Source organism: Heloderma suspectum, chromosome 1 (genome assembly GCF_057233095.1).
Source record: "Heloderma suspectum isolate Gila_16-S chromosome 1, 16-S_ref, whole genome shotgun sequence".
Classification (NCBI taxonomy): domain Eukaryota; kingdom Metazoa; phylum Chordata; class Lepidosauria; order Squamata; family Helodermatidae; genus Heloderma; species Heloderma suspectum.
In genome coordinates this window covers 153,007,246-153,030,451 of record NC_139458.1, presented here as the reverse complement: position 1 = coordinate 153,030,451, position 23,206 = coordinate 153,007,246, and the positions used below count along the sequence as shown (strand labels likewise).

The 23,206-nt window shown below is 41.6% G+C and overlaps 1 protein-coding gene across 4 annotated transcripts in view; it reads right to left on the bottom strand.

Moving 5' to 3' along the window:
- Positions 1-23,206, bottom strand: part of SLC49A4 (solute carrier family 49 member 4) — a 136,913-nt gene that overhangs the window by 55,322 nt on the left and 58,385 nt on the right. For all 4 annotated transcript variants that reach the window (XR_014784045.1, XM_084807240.1, XM_084807253.1 and 1 more), the window contains exons 4-6: positions 20,387-20,516; positions 4,239-4,347; positions 3,468-3,535 (exon numbers count right to left, since the gene is read on the bottom strand). Coding sequence is in view for 3 of the 4 variants with exons in the window: in XM_084807240.1 (XP_084663366.1) it covers positions 3,468-3,535; positions 4,239-4,347; positions 20,387-20,516 (307 nt within the window). In the remaining variant the exon portion in view is untranslated. The remainder of the gene's footprint in view (positions 1-3,467; positions 3,536-4,238; positions 4,348-20,386; positions 20,517-23,206) is intronic.

Sequence of the window (23,206 nt, the reverse complement as noted above, 5' to 3'; positions counted from 1 at the left end):
TAAACAGACCAAAGAAGGGCTTTTGGGGGCTCCACAAAATACTTGCCTCACTATGGAATCTGAAATCAGTTTTGTAGCAGCTACAAAAGACATGAGAAGGATATTCTGAGACTGAAACCAGACTACATATTTAACAAATTGATCTCTCACAAAAGGTCAAGATTTCCATGATAGGTCTGAGTCAGCAAATCTGTACTAGAATTATCTAAAGGCCAGAAGAAGGATGGCCCTCCAATTTCAAAAGCCTCCAGTTTAAGAGCACAATATAATTTATGAGAAGGAGCTGCCCAATATACAAAAAGATTTTATAAGAGCATGCAAAAAGTTAACATGATACAATCATTGCTGATATAAAATGATGCTGGGGCTCTGCATTTAGGATTGAAATTCTGTGTCCTGAATCCCATTGCAGTCAGTAGACTTGGTCATGCTAGTCAGTTATACTCTCTGACCACTGGAAATCTTACTGAGCAACTCCTCTGACTTCTGAGATTTCACCGAACATTGCCTACTTTCAAGTATAACTTTACAACTGTAAGGGTTAGAAACATAGGTTGTTGTGTTGTTGTTTTTTTATGACATCAGATTTTCTTAGAAAGTCAAATCTGCAGCCAATACTAACTGGACATAATATAATATCAGGACAGTCCATAGGTTTTTGTAACAAGACTGTATGGTAGGTGGCCTTGAACCCATACATTCCCGATCCTTTGCACACAACAGGAGCAGATGTGAAGCTTCCAACTGTGGTTTGTAACAAACTTCAGTTTCTTGTTTCAGAAAAACTAGGGCATGATACGGTGCATTCTTCTAAATAAAAGCCATGCTTCTTCTCACAATGTGCCTATTCTGCATTCCTGTGGATTTGCAGCATACCCCCATGTCTGAGACAATAACGTGTTTATCTCATTCCAGTGCTTTATGAAGTGGAGTTTTTATTTATTTGAAATAATTTTTAGGACACCATTAAGGGTAGAACCCTCTCAAGGCAACATTTACCCTCTTGTAAACGCCATCTTTCGAGCCCTACTTTCCCCTCTACAACAGAAAATGCAAGAACATGTCACTAGTTACAAGTTTATTTTTCATTGTTAATATTAATATAGGCATATGTATTTGAATAGAACTTAAGCATGCCATATAGCAGAGAAAGGCAACATTTTCACTCCGAGGGCCACATGGACAGCAAGTTGGGGCCACACTGGTGTGCATGGACACTCATGCATATGCAGGAAACTCCCCCGAGAGGTCAGAAAACTACCTGGATGTATCAGTCTCCTGGGGCAGACCTCACAAACTCATCCTTGCAGAGATTACAGGCAGCCAGAAGGTACAACTTGATCAGGTAATGAATGATCTATCCATGACAACCAAGTAATGACTGGCTCCCCTTATTCCTTTATAGAACACCAGGTCGAAAGTGTGCCTAGCCATATGTGCTGGCATATAAGAAGGGAGCAAGCCCATTTCTTAAAGGGGCTGCACAGCAGAAATGGTGTGCTACTAGCCAGGTGAAAGAAAAAAGCCCCTGGAGATTAAAATTCCTATTGTGTAACCCACGCAGGAACATGTCAGGACCCACAGTTTGAAAGCACTGTGTGATTCAGTTTCATATCAGGAGGCACCTTAAAATAACCTCAATGTAAAGATCACCAGTTATCGTCAGAGAAATCTTTTTTTTTTCACTTGCATATTACATTTTTACTATGTATGTATGTATGTATGTATGTAGTGAGAGTATTTCTATTCCAATTTCTAAAAGAATTTAAAGGGACTTACAACTATGAAACAAAACAAGCAGTAGCAAAATAAATCATAACACAGGGCATTATAAAAATGTATCAGCTGAGGCAGCAGATAAAAAAGTGAAAAGAACCAAGAGTTAGAAAAGGAAGCAGATTTGTAACTCCAGTTTCTGGCCATTAAAAGCTCAGGCAAATGAAATACTATTAACTTGGCGCCTAATGCTATTTAAAAAGGTGCCAGGCAAACGTGTCTTGGGAGGGTATTCAACAACCAACAAGTAATCAGAGAAAAGGCTTTCTCTCTGGACATTATGATCCTAGCTTCTAAAAGCAGCAGCCTCTGGAGAAGCGCCTCTGACAATAATTTCAACAGACAGGCTCATATTGGAGAAGGTGGTCCTTTACATACCCTAGTCTCAAGCTGTATTGGCCTGTTCTCAAGCCATACAGAGCTTTATCATTTAAAACAAGCACTTTGCTTCCTCTCAGGAGGTTAGGCTGAGAGATGGCAACTTATGCAAGTTTCACAGCTGCTCAGGGATTTGAAAATGGGTTTCCCACATCCAAACATATTACAATGGCCTGGGTAGGGCATCACAGTAAGCCATAAATCCTGGCTTAAGCCAAGGTATGCACAATCAGCATGCAACCCCACACAGCCCATTTCCTACTACTTCGCTCTTCCCTTCATGCAAGCGAGCAAGCAAGCCAGGACACCGCACATAAACAATGCTTCCCATTAATGTTCAAACCAGGCACTATGGTTAACTACCAAACTATCTAAGATTCATAAGCCAACCTTAAATTATGGTTAAAGCTGGCTTATGATCCTGGCTTGCTTGGAAGCTATTAACCAGAGTTCCTGCTCTGGACATAAAGGGAAGTTATAGTTGTGTGTAGCTCCCTGGCTTGTTTTTTTGTGCAAAGTGCAGGAAAAGGACTGCATGCAGGTGCATGTCACTCATGCGTATTTTGGCTTATTAAGCCAAGATTTGTTTGACTGTGGACAGTTTTATGCATTGCACAGCCTTTTAAGTGGATGGACTGCTTTTACATGAGAGTTTATTCAGCATATCCATCTATGTGACCAATATACCTTGTAATTTGGAAGCTCACTGATGATAGTCATGGCAATCTCCTCTATGCCTGAAATGTATCCTTCATATCATGGACTTAGTTGTGGGTGGGATTCACCAGCTCCCATCTCACACATCCAGTTGCTCACATGAACTGAAATGCCAGTGAGACTCCTACAAGTTCACAAAGCTGCTCAATATAATGTCTGAAGGAAGCCTTTAATTTCTAGCTCAGAATTCAGGGTATCCAATGTCCTTAAAGATTCTGTTGAGAAATCCATCACATATGTACTGGAAGAGCTGAAAGTGAGCAGGAAAAACACCTGATGGTTCTTGATTATTTTACCTAAGTGGTTCTTCCCACCTTTGGATACAGTGGATAGGGAGTACTTGTCAAACACAATAATATGAACTGTTCAGTTTGATGACTGAGGAAATGGAATTTCCAGCATTCACAGACCAAAACGAAAAAGAAACACACACATTACTATGCTAAAAGACGAGCATATTCCCAAGCCACAGAAAAGCATTTGTTCTTTTACAATTGTCACAGATGACAGGAAATGATCCCAAGGGATATCATTTTAGTATAATTAAAATACAATTTCACTGAAGAAAAAATAAAAGGGAAGACTGTGATGCTTACCTTGCCAGTGCTATGCCAAACACACAGCCTCCTACAATGGACCAAAATCCAATCCAACCTGCATCTATCTGTAAAAATTCGAGAGAGAAAGAGAAATACAATGTTACTTCAAGCAAAGTAGAAAGTAATTGGGATGGTATTTGCCCAGCCAGAATGGGCAAATAGCCACTAAATCTGTAAATAACCACTAATATTCAGAGGTCCAGTGCTCTGAACGTAGAGGTCCTATTTAGCTACTGACAGACCCATTCTCCATGAATTTGTCTAATCTCCTTTTAAAGCCATCTGAGGAAGTGACCATCAGCACTTCTTTAGGCAGCAAATACCATAAGTTAAATTATGTAGTGTGTGAAGAAACACTTCCTTTTGTCTCACTTTCTAGTGTGAGAAGACTCACTTCCTTTTCTCTCAATTTCACTTGGTGACACTAGGTATTAGTATTATGAGATAGGGATAAACATTTCTTGATCCAGTGCTTTTCTCCTATAGATTTTGAAAATATTTCATTCAATAAACTTGTGTTTGTGTTTCACCTAATGTTCACACATGTCTGTTGAAATATGTGCTTCAACAGACACCAATTTTGTCTTCTTATCTACCGAGTGTAACATTTTTAGGCATTTTTTCCAACTCCAGCTAGCGTCACAACATTGAAAATACTTTTACTATAAAATCAGGACAAAAATCTTGTTTGTTTTAGTTACCAATTTTAAAACCAATATTTTGCCAATATTTATTAAGCACAAATAAAAAATAAACATACATACGTACTTGGCTTATATGAGCTGGGGTTAACACCCAGTCCAGAACACCAGACCACCCAGAGAAAACACCCAATGGTATAGCATAGGCTAGAGCAATCATCAGAAACCGAGGATTGCTGTAAAACAAAAGAAAAAATAGGAACAGTTTTTCCAATGTACGATAACTTAGAAACCTACATTCTATTATATATAAATACTTCCCCCTTTCTATGGATCCTTAAGGATAGGTACTTTTGCAGACAAATTATTGGGTGGAGAGAAATTGCAGTTGGTTGATGGAATTCTATTGTGCTTTCATTCTGACTAATTCCCACATACGTTGTCAGGAAGAAGTTTTCTACAAAACAGAAATCCAGTGACTCTAAAGATTGGAGGTGGGTTGCTCTGTCTTATCTTATAACCCTGGTCCATACTCTCAGGTGGTGCTGAAATATCATTGTGGTAAACCCACACTGGCTTCTCCTTGCCCCCACAATTATGTATTATTTAGTATATTTCTTAGCTATGTTTCAGAACACAGTCTTTCCAAGGTGGCTTACATATAACACTCATTTTCAATATTACAAATTCATAAGACAAAAACCAATTTTAAACAAATCTAAAATAAACGAGTTGTAGTAAAAAATACAATCAAAAACAACCAAATCCAAAACCTTAAATAACCAACAGAAGGAGGAGCATGTACAATAAAAAAACATTCAATTAAAAGCAATGAGAAAGAACATTAAGTTTTTCAAGCTCTCTTAAACAGATGGGGCCAGCCGTATCTCTCTTGGAAGGGAATTCCACAACACAGGGGCCACCACTGAGGAGGTCCCATCACTAGTGCCAATCAACCTTATAGAAATTAATGGCAGACCCAGAAATAGGGCCTCCAAATATGATCTTAAAAACTGGGCCAGTTCATATGGGTGTAGGCAGTCCTTCAAATAACCTTGACCCAAGCCATTAATAGTTTTAAATGTCAAAAACAGCAGTTTGAATTGGGTCTTGAAACATACTGGTGACCAGTGCAGCTACCACAGAACTGATGCATTATGATCAGACCATCTAGTCCCAGGAAGAACTTGGGCAGTTGGATGCTGTACCAGCTGAATTTTCCAAGTCTTCTTGCAGCCTCACATAGAAATGCAGCCCCATTGCAGTAACTGGATAACTGAAGCTAGATCAGTTTGACTCGATAGGGCCACAGCTGATGTACAAACCAAATTTAGTAAATGGCACTCCTGGCTACCACTGCCACCTGTGCTTCCACAGACAGCACTGAATCTAGAAGCACTCCCAAGCTATGAACTAGAGGGATTGCAACTCCATCCAACAACAGGTAGATCCCTCTATCCAGATCAGCTGTTTTATCTACCTACAGCATATCCATCTTGGCTGAATTAAACTTCAGCTTGTTTGCCCTCATCCATCCTAAAACCTCTTCCAAGCACCTATTCAGAAGTTCCATAGCCCTCCTGGAATTACTGGGTGGAAAACAAGAGTCATCCACCCATGACTTCCCCCAGCAGTTTAATGTAGATAATTAAATAGCATGGGGGACAAAGCAGAACACTACAGCATCCCACAAACGATGGGGCAGAGCAGAAATTCCCCAGCATCACCTTCTGAGACTGACCTGCCAGGTATGGAGCCATTGTAACATTGCGCCCCCTAAGCCCACCCCAGCCAGGCAATCCAGAAGGATAACATGGCTGATGGTATCAAAAGCTGCTGACAGGTCCAGGAGAACTAACAGGGTCGTGCTCCCCCTGACCATTGCCCAGTGTGAGTCATCCACCAGGATGACCAAGCTTGTTTCTGTCCTAAAACCAGGCCTGAGCCCAGATTGAAATGGATCAGAATCATCAGCATACCACCAAACTACCTGGATTTGAGAAGCCACCATCTTCTCCAGAACCTTGCTCAAAAATGAAAGATTAGATATACACGGTAGTTATCACCATTTGTAGAATCTACATTTGTTTTTTTCAGGAAGGGCCTAAACACTGTCTCCTTAAAGGCAATGAGCACTATTACTCATTGTCAAGGGCTCCTTGGAAGCCTCTCTCAGTCTAATCCAGTAGCCAAGTCCAGACACAGACAAAGGGATTCCTTTCAAAGCTTTATTCTTCTTTTACAACTTAACAACTCTACCGTTAGCAACTAGATCTGAGCAGCAGAGTACCTATGCCCTAAGTTGGAACAGTTGGTCCCCGTTTGAAAGGGAATTACTGGCAGACCCCTGAACTTAAGGACTAGGGAGAGTCCCTCCCCTTTTCCCTTGGATCCTCTGGGCGCAGCCGTTGTTTGCGTGCCAACCGGGCACTACGCCTCCTTTCTGCGCCCTCCATTTGGCGCCGCTCTCTGCGTCGGCGTCACGCGTCCATCAAGTCTGCTATCTGCGCTCTGTCACTCCCTGGACTGCTATCTAAGCTAGGAATGCTGGTGGGAGGAATCTCGGTCAGCTGTTAGCCCTGGGAAAGAGGAGCGCACTCCTCTCCCAGAAGCGACTGCTCTTCCTCAGAATCAGAACTACTCTGGGATTCTATGGGCTCAGTGTCCACCCTGACACTCATCACAAACAAGCATTTATTACTTCTGAAGTCCAAACTCATGGCCCTGCATGAGGGCCTGGCAGATTTTAAAAGCTAAGATGGGCAAGAATACAGGTGGTTGGCCTCAGTCCTCTAAAAAGTTTGTCCACATCCTCAAGCTGCACGTTGAAAAGTATAAGTAACGACAGGACCAGATGGCGTCCTAGCTATACCCATTTCTACTCTGTTACAAATGTGGTAACCATGTTGGCACAGATGCAACTGATTTTGTCAACAAAATGCAACGCAAGTTGGTCACAGGGAGCCTGTTAGGGTTCTACACACTGGAACCCAAGATTTATATTAAGCAGGCCTCTCACCACTCAAAAGAGTTCTGCTAGCCTGCATTATTCAGATGTTATGGCTGTGGAGAAATAAGATTTCTTTGCAGCCATAATTGCCATAGAGTAGGCCCGAAAGTGGGCTCTCACTTGTGATCAGTCATATTCATTATGAGTTTTCTGCTACTTGCACTCTAGTTGTTGATCCAATCTGAATACCAAGGAGCCATGATTTGGAAGTGAATGTATTGGTGGCCCAGGTCACCCCCTCATTCTAAGCAATGACCAAGACCTCATCAGGGCCACCAGCAAAAACTGCAGGAAACTCCCCCAGAGGTGTCAGAAAACCACCTAGATTCATCAGTCCCCCAGTGCAGAACATACAAACAGATTCCCCATCCTTGCAGAAGTTACAAGCACCTGAAGGTAAAACTTGATCAGGTCATGACTGGCTCCCCCTATTTCATTATAGAACATCAGATTCAAATGGTGCCCAGCCACATGTACTGGACCTGATATAACTCTAGACAGGCCTGTGGTGCTTATGGAAGCCATGAAATCCCAGCTGCTCCAGATCTCCATCACGTTGGCAAGGGAAATTGGTGGGTAGCAGAATGGGCAATACACCAACAGAAAGCCTATCCTACCTTCATGTCCCAACAACAGATACAGACACTCAAAGCTGGTGGACTGTTGGACAGGGTATCTGATCGGGGAGATGGGATTCCTATGGACCAAGTCTACCCCTTCCCCACTCCTCAAGTCATATTTGGTGCTGCACATGATAGCCTGCAGGATACATCAAGAAGAGGTTCACACTTCCCCTTTCATCTAACCAGTTTCATAATATAAAACAATCACTGCAACCCAGGTCTTCCACTTCATTGCCTAATCATGGGGAGGCCCAGTTTGCATAGTTTCTCCCTCTCAATAAAGGGGAGAGAAAAGCAGCATGTGAACAGGGCCTCTGTGTGATTGGGTGTCCATACGGAGGGGGAGGAAAGGTTTCCATCTCTCTTCCACCACTCTTATTTCAGTACTGCCCCACATCTGAATGTATGAAAGGGCATAAGTTGGCTTGCTTAATTCATCCAGAGCTATTGCCCGACATTCACCTTAATGTGCTTTCCCTTTGTAGTATACTGATTGCATAAGATGATTTACTGGAAAGCTAGCAAGTCATAGTGTTGTGACAGAATTTTAAGCTAAATGACCTTTTAGTCTCTTCCAAGAATATGACTATGAACAATCAAAGCAGATACACAGAGGCAGAAACAACTAATAATATATTTTGCTATTTCACTTAACATTGCGGTTGCCAGGCTCTTGTTTTCCAGTACCACAATTTAACAGCATTACTTATGTTTCAGAGTTACTGTGAACATGCTTCTCCTTCAGGCTTTCCTTGTCTTCACCAATATTATTTTTTATAGTTGACAGGGTTTATAATGCCTTTTTATTGAACTGTCTGAGTGCTAACATGTGTTAAAAACCACGAGAGTCAGTTCAGTAAGTGATAAAAGCAATGACTTTTAGCAATGATTCAAATAATAGTATTTTTCAACCATTTATTGCTTATTACAACAGAGTTCCCCAGATCATTGGACTGCAGTAGATGTCAAAAATAGTAAATACTTCAAAACTGAAATTGCAAAAGAATCCAGTAACACTTATGAAGAATAACATTAAAAACAAATAAATACATCAATGGTACAAAACTATTAAAACCAGAAAACACGTCTTACACCAGATCCCTCTGAACCACAAATATTTCATCCATTCCATATGTGAAAAAAAATCAAACTGCTGAAAGTGAAAGAAAAACATGCAAAATGGCAACGTTTCAAGGATCCACATGCAACACCCAAGATACATATGCCAATGCAGCCTTAACCCATTTATTCTTTTCTTATTCTGCAACCATAGAGATTGTGCCTCAATCATCTAAAAAACATATCTGGAAACTGTCCTCTCTGTACTATGATATATATCTTCAGCAAAAATGAGAACAAAATCCAGACATCTGGTAACTGTAATGTTCCAAGTACCACTGGCTGATTTGTGAATTGGGCGCAGTTCAAGTTACAAATTCTTATAGGAATTCCTATGCGCATGAGATCTGCTCCATTTCTCCATACTCTTTAATGTAGCAGAAGAAACTGTGCACACTCTAGAACTAAATGAATGAAGTTTGTCATGACATTGAAGAGCACAAACTAAATCATTATCAGGGCCACTTTTAGTTTATGCAGCCAAAGAGGGGCACATCACTGATCTTCCTATGTTTCTAAATTATTATTTTTTACCCACTCTCTGTTAACTCCCTTTCTCTCATTCTCAACACCATTACAGGCCTATATACAGTCCTCTATATGCACTATCCCTGCTCTTCTTTCTCCATCCCATAGCACTCTAACTGCACCACAAAGTACATGCTCTCTTCTCTCTCTGCACCACCACAAGTCTATACCCAATCTCTTACCTCCCATTTTTTTCCTGTTTCCCCACTTACAGATCTCTTTGCCCCCAACGCTATCTTCTTTCTCCTCGATGCACCACTGCAGAGCTCTTTGCACAACATTGTTGTTCCCACTTTTTCATATATTTCTGCCCCTGCCCCTTTTCTCTACCACACCAAGATTGGCTGCAACATTACACTTTCCCAGTTATTCACACAGTGAGGGAGTCTCAGATGCAGGTAAATGATGCAGCATGGTTAGGGATGTGCAAATCAGCAAAACCTGAGCTTGTCGCAGTTTTCAGAGTTCCGCTCAAAGCTTGGTCCAACTCATGTCCACACCAGATTGCTTGGTCCAACTTGCATCCATATCAGATTGCGAGCTTTTTGTGCGAAAGCCATAAAGTACTTGGGTGCACCTTCAAAAGTGCTCAATCTTCTCCCACTCATTAAAGTATTTCATGCACACTTTTAAAAAAGTACACATTTTTTCATGCCTATTTTTGGGATGTATGTATGTTTCAAATGCTTCCCCACCCCTACCCCCCCAGCTGAACAGCACTTAGGCTCAGGAATGACCGAGCTGTGACCGCAGACTGCTCTCATGTTCAGAAGTTGTGAATACAGTAAATTCTGGTCATAAACGAAAGGAAACAAATTTCTCATATACTCCTGAACATGGTTGGCTGGCTGCAAGAGGCTAGAAACACTGGTGTTAATGGCTGCAAATAGGTATTTGAAATTTCCCCAGGGGGTTCCAAATAGTGAAGAACACTGCAGCTGGTCCATGGGTCTTATGGTATTAATGAGTAATGAAGACCTTTCTTGAACAGATCTTAGTGTAAATGCCATAGCACCATGGAGCTCTAAATTATGGGAATTGTTTTTGTAGCATAAGCCACGGGAGAGATCATTTTAAATCAAAATATAGCTGAGGACCAATCATTTATTGACATATTTATTACATTTCTATAATACGCAATAGCCAAAGCTCTGTAGTTACATTCTTATCCCACACCCTTTTGATCCCTGCTCAATTCTACAGAAATAGCTCCTACCTGGGACGAAAGGTAAGCTTCCCATTACCTTGTGGTGCTATTGTTAAAAGCAACCAAGGAGGTACAGTGTAATAGGCATGCAAGCACTTGAAACATTTTCTTAATTACACTCTTCTCTTCACTTGTATGACAGGAACCCAAGGAGGAAACAGAGGAAGGACATGTTTGCCATCACTCATCCAACAACCAGTATCTGTGTATTTACAACATATGCAACAAATCAGCCCCAAGATGCACATCAGGTTGGGTGCCAGTTATCTATGTATGCACCGTAAACAGCAAATTATGTGTGAAAGTGCCCTATACAGAAAACTCTTTAACCTTTCTCAAATAAATAATGTCTCTGACCTACAGAAACCATATGAGGAAGAAAGAATCATAGCTTCACTTTAGCCAGACACTCTTGCCTAACCTTTTTAAAAGGGTAGTAAGTATTCATGGCATACTCCAAAAAGAATGGTTTGAGGTCTTGATGCAAGGCAACGCTGTTTAAATATTTACAGCAGATAACTGATGTAAAATGCTGAAACAGCAAATAAGATCCTGTATAAGTGTGCTATTCCTAATCCCTACTCTTGTCTACCAACTGAGTAAATTCCATTAGGTCTTAGTACAGGGAGAAAACACTCAAATATGCCTGAATTCAAGTAAATATAGATTTGAAAGCCTTTGGAAGGAGGAAGATAAAGAGGTAAAGAATCTGAACACAGTAATGGCCATCTCCATTAAGACAAAGACACAAGTCCAAGAAATGGCAGTAAGGGATTCAGAATTTTCTCCCTCTTAAAAACAAGTCACCTTCACTGCTCACTGAAGGTGAAGCTGTGAAATCTCTATCATCATCCTCATTCTGTCAAACAAACTGGCACTGACAGAAAAGCCCCAAGAAACAACTTTAGTGCAAATGAGGGAAACAAGTAGTTATCTGCTTACAAATACATATTCACTTCTTAACTACTTCCATTTGAGAATAGCACAGGAACATATAGCTTTACCTTCTATACCTATTACTATTTACACATAAGATTATTTGAAGGTACCTCCAATAAATTAGCATTATGTTCAATATTATGAACTTTGCTGTGGATACAAAAACATGGGTCAATGAGTATTAATACTAAATGTATATTGGGAAGTGTTGCTACTGTGGTAAGGTTCACACTTCCCTACTAGCAGTTTTGTGGAAGCTGACTTGTTGGTGTGGGAAGGAGTTATGTTTTGTTCAAAAACACACATGTATAAATCATGCTGAAACAAGGATGGCCCTTTCAGTAAAAAAAAGCGTGGGAGATCCTGAAGGACAGCTTCCTCTATATATTATCCTACTTGTGCATTAATGTGAAAAATACACTATTTAACATTAATGGGAAAAATACACTAGCCATTAACAAAGGAGAGAGCCTTCTCTGTGGTGGTTGCCTTGACTTTGGAATGCCCTCCCAAAGGAGATACGATTGCTGCCTATTTTGTTTTGGTTTTGGTGCCAAATTAAAATATGCCTGTTTGCCCCGGTGTTTTAACTTTTAAAAAATTAATTTGTTGTTGTGCTTTTTTGTTGGTATGTTGACTGAAGGTTTTTTTTTTTTGTCTCTTAATGTGTGATTGCATGGTTTTTATATTGGATTTGTTTTTTTTAAAAAAATGTGCATATTGCCCTGGGATCCCTTGTGGATGAAGAAGGGTGGTTTGTACATTTCAATTATTAAAACCTAACACTATTAGTCCAGGCACTACTGAATTCAGACACAGCTTTAGGGCTCTTTTGAACATTACTCTGAAGAATGGAAAAGCTGAACACAATTGACTCATGAGCCCTCCTTCCCACAGGTGGGGGAGATGTGAAGTTGCTTACTTTGGACATTCTCAGGAAACATTCAAATAAAGTTTGTGAATCACTCTTGCACCCTTTTCAGCCTTTCTGCACAATGTTCATTTTTCAAGGATCCTTAATTCTTTCTTCAAGGTAATATAACCACAAGTAACTACCCAAGCCAAATTGCACAGAGACAACACTGAAGGATTGCCCTGTTCAAAATATCAGAATTAATGAAGCTAGTAGAAAAAGTTTGAAGGCATTCTCTTAACAGCCCTACTTTCAAATTTCTTCTCACAGTTGACAAGAGTTAGAAATCTCTTGATTTTACAACAGTGCTACATGTCATTTATTCTGATATAAAAGGTGTTATAAACATAGTCTTCGCCCAATGTTGGTTTTCTTATTAAGAAAAAAATGCAAGATTTTTCTTGTTTTTGTGCTTTCCCATTCTCTGCTTAACCTTTTCAAAATTACCAACATGTCCACTGTGTTGGCAGAATTCTTTGAACTATTAATGTTCCTTCTTTCTTTCGGGATCTCACATCCTACACTTCCCCTCCCGTAATTTATAGAAGTATTTTGCATTGCAGTCATGCTCTGTTGCATTTATGGAGGCTTTAAAAATGAAATCTAAGATAGAAAACACTCTATTTTAGGTTCATAACAGTAGAAGATCCATTCTGAGAGTAGGAAAAATGGCTCATGTAGCTAGTATAAGATATCGCCTTCTGTCTGGAAATCTCATTCTACCTAAAGCTAGCAGACAATTTATACAAAAAGTGTAACGGGAACTCCTTCCCACCAGTTATTTTTCTTTGTTTCAGTTCCATCTCTTAAGTGTGTGTGTGTGTCTGTGTGTGTGTGTGACAGAGAGAGACAGAGAGAGAGAGAGAGAGAGAGAGATTGATTATTTTTAATCTCTGGGTATTCTAAGGGTAACCACCTCCAAGTTCCCTTTTTACAAACCCCAAAATGATTGGGCATTTCTGCCAGTTTACATATGTTGCTTCCTTGTCCCTCCTCCCCACCCCAACTTTCATACCACTTGTCCTCCTAGCTACCCTCTTTCCATGAGAATGTTTGCATTTTTGGGAAGGTGCCAAAATGCTAAATGATGGTGATGGGGGCACTGTGGGTATCCACGTTAAGCAAGCAGAAGACATCTTATGCAAAGTCCTCTTCCCACTGCACTCCAAAATCCTCTCCTGAGTGTCAAGGGATCCTCAGGAAAGGATGAGAATGGGCACAGGAAGCTGCAGCAAGGAGAGGATTGCCAGAATGCTGCCTGGCACATGCTTCTCTGCTCATGCTAGGCACCTTTAGGTGCTGTCCTGTATATATATATAATGATTATTATGAGTATCGCCTTAAATTTGTACTTACTATGTGGAAGATTCTTGTTTGAAATTTGTTTCAAAAGCCATATACAGCTACACTTAACCAAGTTCTACCCCAAAGTTTGTATACTGATACCTGAAGGATTTGTTTGATACATTCTTTAGATTTCTATGCCACACTCTGTTTCTGGACAGAAGGAAGTATACAGTTCCCATTTTGTTCCACAATATTCTTTCTAGTCAAGTTTCAGAGTTATGTTAGCAGCCTGATGTTACAATAATGCAAAGCCTAATAATGCCACTTTCTCCCTCATTACAACAAAGAAACTGTATTTATTCTTTGTAATCTGTTGTACAATTCTAGGAAATGTAAATATTTGGCTATCAAAGGATAAGCCTGCCCAACACAGTACAACTATTTAAATGTAAGAAAGCTGGAATTGGATCCATTTATTCCAGCATTCTGCTGGCCTGGAACAGGAACCAGCATCTTTTAAACACATGGACACTCTACTGAACAACATGAGAACATACATGACTGGACTGATAGGAGCCTTGTCAAAATCAGGCAGTGATCTTGACACTATTTAGCAATATCTTTGTACCTTGTAGCTTCAACTGGATTGAGACATCATATGATACAGCTATTAAACATGTTCAAGGGAAATCTTGCCAAATTGAATCTCCACCTATGAATACCAATGATATTCTAAACTTTTTAGAGAGCCAAATCTCCCCTCTGGACAAGATATAAGAGGTAAATGAATGCCATTCATAACCTTTCACTTCAACCACACATGGCCAGTCAACCTACTAAAGGTTATCAGTTAACCATCTTAAACTTAACTGATTAGAATCGCTTTGGCTATTGGGCGGTATAGAAATATAATAAATAAAATAAATAAATAATAAGTAATATTTGATATCGTTACAAACTATCATTTGGAAAATAACTGTAAATCCACTAAGCTATTTACATAGATGGTTTAGAACAGGAGTCCCCAAACCTTTTCAACTGGGAGGCACATTTCAAATTTTGAGAATGTTGTGGATGCTTTCACAAAATGGCTGCAATGGATAATCTATCATCCATTTTCACAGAAGGCAAACCGATGAGGCTCAGAGACAATTAACTTGGCTAAGAAAGGCAGATGTGCAGTCTGAGCACCAAATGCCATATCACATATCACTTTTCCTTTGCCGCCCCTCAGTTGTGGAATGACCTGCAGGTTGAAATGTGCCTGCTGACCTCTCTGAAGGTCTTTAAGCAGGAATTGAAGCCTCCATTATTCCGGCAGGCCTTCCCTTTTTAGAACCTTATTCCTTTTGCTGACTCTTGTATACTATTTTTAAGCTGTGTTGTTTTTAGGCTGTATTGTTTTTATTGTCGGATTGTTTGTTTTTACTGTTTTTACTTCAAAGTTGTTTATAGTTATATGTTGTGTATATTGTCTGTGTGCTTTTATGTAAATGGGTTTTAAACTTTGTATATTAATGTTTTAACTTTTGTAAACTGCCCAGAGAGTTATATAGAAATGTAAATAATAATAATAATAATAGTAATAATAATATAAGCCCCTACAAAGCACAACAAAATATCTAGAAGGCAAACTGGTGATGCTCAGAGAAACACACACAGGCAAAACAACCACACCACACAAAAAGATGGTGCTGGAAAACAGCACATTGCTTTGCAGCATGCCAGTCTCCTGGGATTTTTTTTTTATTTATCAAAAATTAATTTTAAAGAAGCTAAAAATATTTAAAAATTAGGGCAAAGGAGCCTGGTGGGCATCAAGAGAGGTCTCCATAGGCACCACTGAAAATCTCTTTTCACAGGGGGATAGGTTCTGATTAAAGTCCAATGAAAGCACTACATTTAAAATGCATAATTTATAATGTCAATTCATCTAGTCTAGAATTAATACTTAAATACTTCTAATTTCCTGATCTTTTAAAATTAAATCTGATATTCTAAAGTGGAAAATACCAATCTATAACTGATTATTAATAGCCATGACTGACAGCCAGGCAGAACAATGCTAACCTTGCCAGAAGGAGAGATACGCTGTGGAGCCACTGCTGCAGGAGCAGTTTTTTGCCAGTTTGTCTTCCGACATATCCTTTTCTTTTCCTTGTCCCTCCAACTGATCCCAGGGCCTCACTGGGGAATGGAGAGCCACCCTACCTCAGAATGCTCTGTTTCAAATCCTTCCGCTGGTTTACGCCTATTGTCAGGACCTGACTTCCCAAAGGTGGGGCCCAATTCACAGTAAAGCCTTTTATTGCATAATTCCAGTAAACAGGTTTATGCCTTTCCAGCCTCAGTAGAGATCCACAGATTCACAATTCACAACATAAGGCTTAGACCTGGTCCAGTTCACGATCACCAAAACAAATCCCCAAGCAGCCCAGGATCAAGTGGGCAGAATAAATCCCAATAAATTCAGAGAGTCTAAGACAAGCTAGGGAAGTTTTGCAGGTTATCCAAGCACTGTTTCTAGCAAAATCTATGGCTAAAGGCTCTGGCTTAAATACAAGGGAGTGGCCACTAAAGATCAGTATCAGACATTTGATTCTGGAGGGAAACCTGCCCCTAAGGTGATTGCTGTGTCTCACCAGACGCCTCTGTTCTGCCCTCTTTAATGGACGATGCAGTACAGGAGACACCCCTGAACCACTCTCAGAGAGACCTCGTGCTGTTGCCTTGTTCCCATGGAAGCCCCCCCCCCCAGTCAAGAAGCAGGGGGCCTCTGTCAAGGTCAGATCTCCTGGCTGTGGAGATAGATAGGCCATATCAGTGTCCTGCATCTCTCTCCCTCCTGGCTGGCAAGCCAGTGGGAGGCCTGGTAGAACTGAATTCTCAGACTCCTGGCTTCCCACAGCTGGGCCTGATTCCCCAGCATCCCCTTCTGACTCAGAATCAGTGTTGGAGGCTAAAGCTCCCCCTGAACTGGGGCAAAACCTCACATCTGTGGAGATTTCTGTGGGTAAATCTGGGGCCTCAAGCTGGACACCTCCTACTCCCGCTGCTGGAGCAAGTCCTATGCAGCAACCCAACCCCCTACAGCCAGCAGATCTAGGGGCTAAGATTGTACTATAATCTACCATCCATTCTGCAAGGCATCAGTACAATATCTGTTGCGCCATCAATGCAACACCACAAGTCATGGTTCGGCAAAATGTTGAAGGGGACTACACTGGTGGGCCAACTCATAACAGTACAAGTATCAAAGGAGTTGTTACTGGGAACAGCCAATACAGTGATGGCTCTAGGCAAAATCCATCCACATCAACAGGACCTCAGACCTCCTCACACCGCCAATTTTGGACATAAAAACAAGCCTTAAGTCAAAAACAAGAACACTGAGACCAAAACCGATATAAATGTATCTTATATCTTGCCTCAAGGGGAGATTTGTCTCTCTCATTTCCATTGTTTGCCATTACTATTTTATTCATACTTAATTAAAACAGTTTTAAATAATTTTATGTAAACCACTCCGTGAGGTTTGCCTGAAAAGCAGTATGTAGTACCCTCAATAATCACAGGCTGACACAGCAAAGAAAATGCCATTTCACACACTGATTATACAACACTGACATCAGTACTGATGCAGGCTCAAGCTCAGAGATTATAAACAGAAGGACAGGACACTGGGGACAATGCACACAGGACAAAGAGTCCTGACAACCACCACATGCAAGGCTATTACAACAGCAGCCTTTTGTTGGCACCCACAGAATCAGATGATAAGAGTATTTTTTACCCACCCACCTATTATTCTGGCTAAACTTAATTTACACAACATAATCAAGTAAAGAAAGTACCTATCTGAAATTATCTGTTGACCAGTAATTACAGTAATTCATAGAACCATAGAATAGTAGGGCTGGAAGGGGCCTACAAGACCATCAAGTCCAACCCCCTGCTCAATGCAGGAATCCAAGCCAGAGCATTACTGACAGATGGCTGTCCAGGCTCATCTTGAACTCCTCCAGTGTGGGGGAGCCCACTACCTCCCTAGGTAATTGGTTCCATTGTCGTATTGCTCTAACAGACAGGAAGCTTTTCCTGATGTTCAGCCGGAATCTGGCTTTCTGTCACTTGAGCCCATTATTCCGTGTCCTGCATTCTGGGATGATCAAGAAGAGATCCTGGCTTTCCTCTCTGTGACAACCTTTCAAGTACTTGAAGAGCACTATCATATCTTCCCCTCAGTCTTCTCTTCTCAAGGCTAAACATGCCCAGTTCTTTCAGTCTGTCTTTATAGGGCTTTGTTTCCAGTCCCCTGATCATCTTTGTTGCCCTCCTCTGAACCCTCTCCAGTTTGTCTGCATCCTTCTTAAAGTGCGGTGCCCAGAACTGGACACAGTACTCCAGATGAGGCCTAACCAGTGCTGAGTAGAGGGGAAGGAGTGCTTCCCAGGATTTGGAAGCTATGCTTCTATTAATGCAGCCCAAAATAGCATTTGCCTTTTTTGCAGTCACATCACATTGTTGGCTCATCTTCAGCTTGTGATCTACAACAATTCCAAGATCCTTCTTGCTTGTAGTGTTGTTGAGCCATGTATCCCCCATCTTGTAGCTGTGTATTTGGTTTCTTTTTCCTAGGTGCAGAGCTTGGCATTTATCCCTATTAAATTTCATTTTGTTGTTTTCTGCCTAGTGCTCCAGCCTATCAAGATCACTTTGAATTTTGTTTCTGTCTTCCAAAGTATTAGCTATCCTGCCCAATTTTGTGTCATCTGCAAATTTGATCAGCATTCCCTGCATCTCCTCCTCCAAGTCATTAATAAAAATGTTGTAGAGCTCTGGGCCCAGGACTGAGCCCTGCGGTACCCTGCTCATTACCTCTCCCCAGTTCGAGAAGATCCCACTGATAAGTACTCTTTGAGTCCTATTCTGTAGCCATCTGTGGATCTACCTGATCGTTGTTTCATCTAGCCCACTTCAGGAAACTAGACTCTGCATTAAGCCTTAATTCATTCGTAGGAGACTAAAGAACAAATATGATTGCACCTGCATATCCTCCAATAACAATGAAGTTTATCTCCGAAGGTGCCAACCCTCAAGATTATGAGATTTGCATTACGTACGTATTGCATTTTACACATCTGGTGCATTGTCTGGATTTCTCCCAGAAAAAGCATTTCTCCCATGATAGATTATTCCCTAAAAGCAACCCAGTAGAAAAATGTTAAGGCATTTGAAGAGTGAGATAAAGGTAGTGAACAAGGTAAGGGAAAGAAAGCAAGTTTCAGTGGCAGCAAAAAATAGAAGGAGCTAATGAAGAATTAGACTGCTTTTATATTATTAATCAATTCCAGTGTTTGAAAGCAGAGCCCAACGGACAGACTCATATTCACTTTTTTTAAGCGTTACAGATTTTATTTTAAAAAGGTTGGTAAATGTACATTTTTGTAGATCATCATTCCACTTTACAGGAATCTCAAATTCAGCATTTAGAGTACTGTGAACAAGCTTCTATTTTATTAACAGTTCCCAGATGGAGCCCTGTCAATAGACATTTTATATTCCACCTGCAGATCTAGCTGCTATTCAGGTTTTTATTTGACAGTAACATTTTTACAACACAGCCTGCAGGCAGACAGGAGGCTGGCACTCTGATGACAGCACAGTAAGGTTGCCAAGTGTCCTAAATCAAAATTGCTACTTAAAAAAAATCTTGGATAGGCCATCGCCTATATTGACTGGCCAATTTTGTTTTTGGTCCCAGAAAATATGAGATTCAAACTAGGCGTACCTTAATTAACAGAACAATGTGGTTCTCACACTCTCGTGTCCTAGCTGTGTTCAACTTCTCTGAAGATAATTCATTTCAGAGATCATGTTACCTTGAATTTTGAAGACTTGTAACAAGATGACGAGAAGAACGGAATTTGGAATCATTAACAACAAGAGCATAGTGAGGTTTGTGTGTATGGCACAATTCAGCAGGAGTGCAGAAAATTCAAAGTGGGTTGTATGCAAAATTCACCTTCCTGAAAATCTGTTTTCATTTTAAGAAACAACAAATTTCTAGCTGTTCTGATTTCAAAGGTATACTTGAAAGTCTGTAGGTAATGCCTATGGAAATCTTAGAAGCCACAGGGGTGACTGATCAAGATTTCCAGTGTCAAGGCACACCTTTATGCCCTGCGTATCTACTTGTTCCTTGCCCATGACTAGCAAACCAGAATAAGTTTGGCAAAATAAGGGAGTCCACAGATTCACCAAGCAAGCACATCTGTAGAATTTGTCCCCAATAACTGGAAACATGGGAAATCACATTCCTTGCCCAAATAAACAAATGTGGAGGGACCATTCTTCCAAGAGTGAGTGCAGTGCCTGCAGGACAAATTCCCACTTTCTCCTTTTCATGCCATCCCACTGCCCTTCGTATGTGTGCACCAAAAGCATTGCAGGGAACTGGGGGTCTGTGTGTGTCTCCCAGATCCCCAGTCAGCCTTTCCTTTTTATGAAATGCAAATCACTCCAGCTTCAGAGAGGAACGGCTGGGACGGGAAATAAGGGGGCACAGACTTCGTAACAATATATGAAATTGTTTTATAATGGCGCTGCTGTAATCTTCTATATACCAAGCTGGCTGCAGTATACATACCTTAATAGCCTACAAAAACTTCTTCTATAGCTGAGCCTCTGGCTAGCTGCAGCCACACTGGGTGGAAATGGAGGGCGTGATGGGAAGTAGGCTAGTGCTGCAGAGAATATCAGAGCCACAATGCCAAATTCTAAGGGGATACAATTAAGAAAGAAACCAAAGTGAGAAATGGGTTATGGTAGATGATATGCGTATTCATAAAATATCACATTTGATCCACAGGAAAATTGTTGTCAGATTACTTTAAAAGATCATTTGAATGCTGTGGGAACAGCAGAGAATGAGACCTAGAAATATCTAAATGGCTAACCAAATGTATGGAATGAACAAATACATACAATGCTGCTTATGCACAGGGTCCCCCTTCCTCTGCTCTCGCTGCCAGTCCCAGCACTGTAAAGCCTGGCAGCTGGGGCTGACCTGGAATCAGTGCTCTGAAGGCTGCATCTGCATGTGTGTTCACATCTGGGTTTAAAGGACAGCTGCCACTGCTGAGGTCTGATCTTTCCCCTCGCTGAGAGGTGCAGAATGACCCAGCCTTAAAGGGACAACCCCATATTATTCCTTCCAGTGAGCAAAAGGCTGGGAAGTAATTGCTGTTCACCTCAGGCCATGCAGGGAAATGGCAAATTGAAACCTCCAAGTTAAATATATAAGCTGCAGCTTTACTTGCACAATGTATGTGAAGAGCTTTTAATAATCTAAAGCCTTACATAAATTATGAGTAATATTTTTAGGAGTGGGAGATCAATTACAAAAGCACTGTGTAATACTCAGAAGAAAGGAATGAGGAGCAGATAGGACACTGACACTGAAAGTGAAGGAAAACCATTCCAGGTAAAAGGAGCTGCAGGGAGGCAGTTTCCTGAATAAATTGTTACACACATACTGGCAGTAATATATCAAACAAGGGTCCAGAAAGCAGCCTAATATTCAGATAGTCTAGCCATGGTTTTAGATACAAAGAAGTTAAGCTTTGAAGGGGCTACCAACATTAGCACAGAACTAAATGTAGGACTGGAGTGAGAAAGAAGGTACCACCACATAGGGACTACCAGATGATGAAGTATAGAGGAACATTTGACAAATAAGGACAATAGTTATGGCATGAGGAAAGATGAAAGAAAATCCACAAGAAGAATCCAAGCAGAAAACCAGTTTACTGGGATATATCAAAGTAGCTCCTAGTCTAATGTCCTGAATTTCACAGTGCCAATCTCTGGGTGCTTCAGATGGAATACGACTGTGCACCACTTTGGCCCAAGGCCCGAAGCCCAAGTCGAAGCAGGCTGCTTTGGGTTACATCAACCCCTTTCCAAGGTGAAGCAAAGAGGACACAAGGCGACCCAGAGAGGGTCAGGGGCTCTCCAAAGCGCCTTGGTGCCCTTCGGAGCTTCAGCACCCCCAGCCCAACCGCTCCAGCGCCTCCAGAGCCTTACCTGAGAGCTGCCCATCACAACCACTGCCGCCACCTCTCCTGCCGCCATCGCCATTGCCGCCATCGCTGTTGCCGCTACTGGCGCCATCGCTACCTCCACCTCTGCGCCACCACCATCACTGCCGCCATCATCGCCGCTGCCAGCTCCTGAGGCCTGGATGCGTGCAAGCTCTTACTGCAGGGAGTCGCCATTTTTAAGATGCCAACTTCTTTGAACTTCCAGGAAGTTGCCATTTTAAAAATGGTGACTCCCTGCAAGAAGAGCCAGCGTGCGTCCAGGCCTCAGGAGCTGGCAGCAGCAGCAACGCTGGAGGAGGAGGCGCCAGAGGAGGCAGTGGCGGAGGAGGAGGCGGTGGCAGCACAGTAAGGAGCTGGGGGTTTGTGCAGGGGCGTCAGGGTGGCCCCAAAGCAGGATTTGGACATCCGAATCCCACTTCGGGTTCAGGGCTGAGTTGGGTCGGGGGGGCCTCGAATCAGCCCAAGCCGAATTGGGCCCGCCTCTGAAGCCATGAAGCAGCTTCCGAGTCAAATTGGGGAGGGGGGTCCCTGCACAGTCCTAAGATGAAACATACACAACAGAGAACCACTGAAGAGCACTCCATTTTCTGTTGTTCGCTTGCAGCCAGAAATGGACTTCAGGTCAGGCCAAGCCTACCTCGTTATTTTCAAAAAGTGGGCCTAGCCTACTTAGTTGTTGGCTTAACAGAAAACAAAAATATTTAGAAAATTTAAAAGGTTTTATTTTTTAAATCAAATTGTTATATTTTGTGCTTGAGTTATTGGCTCTGCACGTATTTATAGTTCTAGGTTATGCTTATGGCCTCCTACTAGCCCTAGCCTTGATGGCTTTCTAGCAGATGTGGAAGTAAGTAAGTAAGTAAGTAAATAAATAAATAAATAAATAGACAGCGGTGATTTCATGTCATCTGTGAAGGGACTACACTTGTTTTGAGTTAGAATTCCACCCCTGCTTGTAGCTCCTGTATTCAAAGATGTTGGGACAGCCTTGACTAAGAGAACCGTAGTACAAAACTCATACAGTCAGTGGCTGGGTTTGGATGATTGTAGGGGTGAAAGAAGCTGTTGTGGCTTCTTCCCCTGCCCCTGCCCCTGTGCATGCTGTGCAAGCAGCCACAATTTGCATAATTACCCGCAATGCAGCGTGGGTTGCCGTGTCATCCAAACCTGGTGTGGTGCGTGGCAGGGGTGGCTTCTTACCAACACCACAACCCCTACTACAAGCCATGGGTTGTGTCATGGGTATGAAGCCACCACACTGGGTTCAGGCAACCTGGCAACCCGGGCTGCATTGTGGGTAATTATGCAAATCACGGTCGCACAGGTTCTTTCGCCCCTGTGATTGTCCGAACCCGATCAATGTA